At 39.7% G+C, this 3,630-nt stretch overlaps 1 protein-coding gene across 1 annotated transcript in view; it reads right to left on the reverse strand.

Moving 5' to 3' along the window:
* Positions 1–3,273, reverse strand: part of PAFAH1B2 (platelet activating factor acetylhydrolase 1b catalytic subunit 2) — an 11,215-nt gene extending 7,942 nt beyond the window's left edge. Inside the window, exons 1-3 of the mRNA XM_023517306.1 lie at positions 3,149–3,273; positions 1,709–1,825; positions 3–74 (exon numbers count right to left, since the gene is read on the reverse strand). Coding sequence (XP_023373074.1) covers positions 3–74; positions 1,709–1,825; positions 3,149–3,175 — 216 coding nt within the window. The 5' untranslated portion in view covers positions 3,176–3,273. The remainder of the gene's footprint in view (positions 1–2; positions 75–1,708; positions 1,826–3,148) is intronic.
* Between the last annotated feature and the right edge of the window lie 357 nt (positions 3,274–3,630).

The following is a 3,630-nucleotide window of genomic DNA, read 5'->3' on the forward strand; positions in this document are numbered from 1 at the left end:
ATGGCCTCAATCCCACCTGCTACTTCTTCTGCTGTATTTTCATGGTTGTTTGTTCCTACCCAGACAACAATGACCTGTAATTGAAGAAGGAAAAAAAGGGAAAGGAAGGAATAAAGGAATGTCCAACATTTAGATGAAAATCTTATTCAATAACCAAAGAAGAAAAGAACAACTTCTCAAATGGTGTTGGCTTCACCAACTTCAACGGGACAGCTATCACAATACTGATTATTGGACTAATACTTAAGTAGCAAAACTGTACTAGGAGGAAATGAGACAGAATCCTATCATAAAAGCTGGAAGCTAATTTCTCATAAAGTAGAAGCTATACCAGAAAGATGAATAAATTCAAGTATATAAAAATATATTAAAGTGAAATCTAATAAAATATATTAAAGTGAAACCTAGGGGAAGATATGTGCAACTCATAAAGATATCTATATAGTACCTTCTATAAAAATAATAATAAACGTACCCAAGGAGTACAATATAAATACACAGTTGCGCCGAAGGAAAAGAGGAGAGAGAGAGGTTCAGGCGGAGGTGCATGAAGTTTTAACAAATTTTTCTTTAAAAAAATTCACTTTATAAGGTGGTTATCACTCAGAGACATACATCTCATTATGTGACTCAAGAAAATAACTTTCCACTCATTTCCAAAAGAAAGGCAGGTGGGTAAAGTTTTTGGAAAGGCAAAGAATAAAATGCTTTCAATGAAATCAACTTTTACTAGTGGCTAAGCCTTGTTTCTTTTTTCTTTCAGGATTTGAAAAAAATTATACGCAGTGTGCCAACTCAGGACATTTATAATGTGATAAGGTACTGAATAGAAATCTTCATTTGGGGTGGCTCCTGTGGCTTCAATGAGTAGGGCACCAGCCCCATATACCGAGGGTGGCAGGTTCAAACCCAGCCCTGGCCAAACTACAACAAAAAATAGCTGGGCATTGGGTCGGGCGCCTGTGGTCCCAGCTACTGGGGAGGCTGAGGCAAGAGAATAACTTAAGCCCAAGAGCTAGAGGGTGCTGTGAGCTATGACACCACAGCACTGTATCAAGGGTGACAAAGTGAGGCTCTGCCCCTAAAAAAAAAAGAAAGAAATCCTCATTTGTTCACATCTGCTTCAAATTTTCTTCAGAACTTGGAGGCCTTAATTACCAACTTGTTTATATACAGATAACAGATCCATCAAGTATATCATGGTCCTCCTCCCATGGCCCCCTTCTGTGTAGTTTCCCCCTCATACTGCCCTAGGTCCATGCGCCCCATACAATAGCATACCTCATTAGCATCAAATCTCTTCCTACAACTCAATCAGATAAGTGTAACAGTTACAAATATAATCCAGGCAAATAATACACTGGTTTCTTGAATAAACAGTTGACCATCTCTCTACAATGACCACCTAGTTAAGGTGACCTAATTTTCATAGAGTAGATATGTAGCACATGTAGTTTATCAGTACAGTAGGCTGAGTTCTTTATGTTGACCACCTCCACATGTCGACCAATTTGTTACAGTCCCTTGGGTGGTCAACTTATAGAGGTTCTACTGTACTTTAGTACACACTTAAGCAATAACATCACTTACCATAAAGAGGCATGAAGCAAAGAGCAACAATGAAATAGGGCTTTAATGAAGCAATGTTTTTTCACTAAACAAGACTCAATATTAATGACCTTCTTTTAAATGTTAAGTTCCATTTCACCTTAGGTTTAATGTTCTCCAGTTCTCCATTCTTTAGTCTCCATAAAACATGTCTTGTTGTATCTCCCCCAATACCAAAATTCAGTGCATGAAGTGGGGAAAAAAGCTCTCGCCATATCTAAAAAGAGAAAAACTTGATTTAGTCAAGCTAAAACCAGTGGTGGAAAAAAAAAATCTTTCAATTACAACGTATATGTAATAATTTCCATTTTCTCTATTCAAACATAACATTGCAAATGGCATATTACTCACTCTTTAAAAAGCTTTGATGCCATTGTATAACTCAGTTTTTTTTTGATACAGAGCCTCAGTTTGTCAGCCTTGGTAGAGTGCCATGGTGTCACAGCTCACAGCAACCTCAAACTCTTGGGCTGAAACAATCCTCTTGCCTTAGTTTTCCTATTTTTAGTAGCGACAGGGTCTCACTATGCTCAGGCTGGTCTTGATCCTGAGCATAAGCAGGCGATCCACCCAAGTAGGCCTCCCAGTGTTAGGATTATAGGTGTGAGCTACTGCACCTATCTATAACTCAGTTCTTAATGCAGTGTTAGGTCTGAGCTCAAGAACTGAGTCACAACTTAGTGATGCCCCATTAAGAGGTACCAACATTTATAGTTAAGGTGACAACCCAATAAATTCTCATTTCCATTTATTAAACTATTTAAGAAGTAGCATGAAGTAAAAACAAGAAATGAAGAAATTTAGAATGCTAGAGCTATTGCTCTCTTTTTTTTGGAGACAGTCTCACTATGTTGCCCTCGGTAGTGTCGTGGTATTAGCTCACAGCAACGTCAAACTCTTGGGCTTAAGCAATTCTCTTGTCTCAGCCTCCCAGTTCCAGCTGGGACTACAGGTACCCACCACAACGCACAGCTATTTTTTTGTTATTGTTGTTGCTATTTAGCAGGCCCTGGCTGGGTTCGAACCCACCAGCACCAATGGATGTGGCCAGCACCCTAACCACTGAGTTACAGGCGCCAAGCCAAAGCTACCTCTTTTTAAACATTTCCTTTACCAGCTGGGCATGGTGGCTAACACCTGTAATCCTAGCACTCTGGGAGGCCAAGGTGGGTGGATGAGCTCACAAGTTGGAGACCAGCCTGAGCACAAGAATTTGAGGCTGCTGTGAGCTATGACGCCATAGCACTCTACCAAGGATGACAGAGTGAGACTCTGTCTCAAAAAAACAAACAAACAAACAAAAAAACCAAACACCACAACAATAGAAAAAAAGAGAAAAACAAGGGAGTTTAGTTATAAACAACTCTATTTTTCTTCTTTGTTTCATTATGTATGGCAGCACAAAGAACACAAGGTCGGACTTCTCTTATGCTCTGAACTACAGCTTTTCTAAGTCAGAAATTGGTTGACAAGTTCAGCTCAGAGCCAAAGCCTGCTGTACATTATAGCCACGACCAACCCGCATCCCTTCCACCTTTACCTCATATTGCTGCATCAACTGCACCATGGAGTCGCCCACAAATAGTACATCAGGCTCTTTGTCTTTACAGTCCAGGACAAATCTGTTGTGCTGATTTGAAAAAGAGAAAATATTAGAAACTGCATTTATTTCTCTGCTAGATTTCTTAGCCTAGAAAGAACTGTCCAACCATTTACTGTTGTTAAACATTCTTCTTTTTTTTTGAGATAAAATCTCACTCTGTTGCTCAGGCTAGAGTACAGTGGTGCAATCATCACTCACTGCAACCTCAAACTCATGGGTTCAAGTGATCTTCCTATCTCAGCCTTGCGAGTAGCTGGGCAAACATGCATGTACCATTATGATGCTCTGCTGAGTTTTCTAATTTTTTTTTTGTAGAGACAGGAGTCTTACTATATTGCTTAGGCTGGTCTCCAACTCGTGACCTGAAGCAATCCTCCCTCCTTGGCTTCAAAAGTGCTAGAATTATAGGTATGCACCAC

The sequence above is a fragment of the Otolemur garnettii genome, unplaced genomic scaffold (assembly GCF_000181295.1).
Source record: "Otolemur garnettii isolate 467f Iridium unplaced genomic scaffold, OtoGar3 scaffold00108, whole genome shotgun sequence".
In the NCBI taxonomy this organism is placed as follows: domain Eukaryota; kingdom Metazoa; phylum Chordata; class Mammalia; order Primates; family Galagidae; genus Otolemur; species Otolemur garnettii.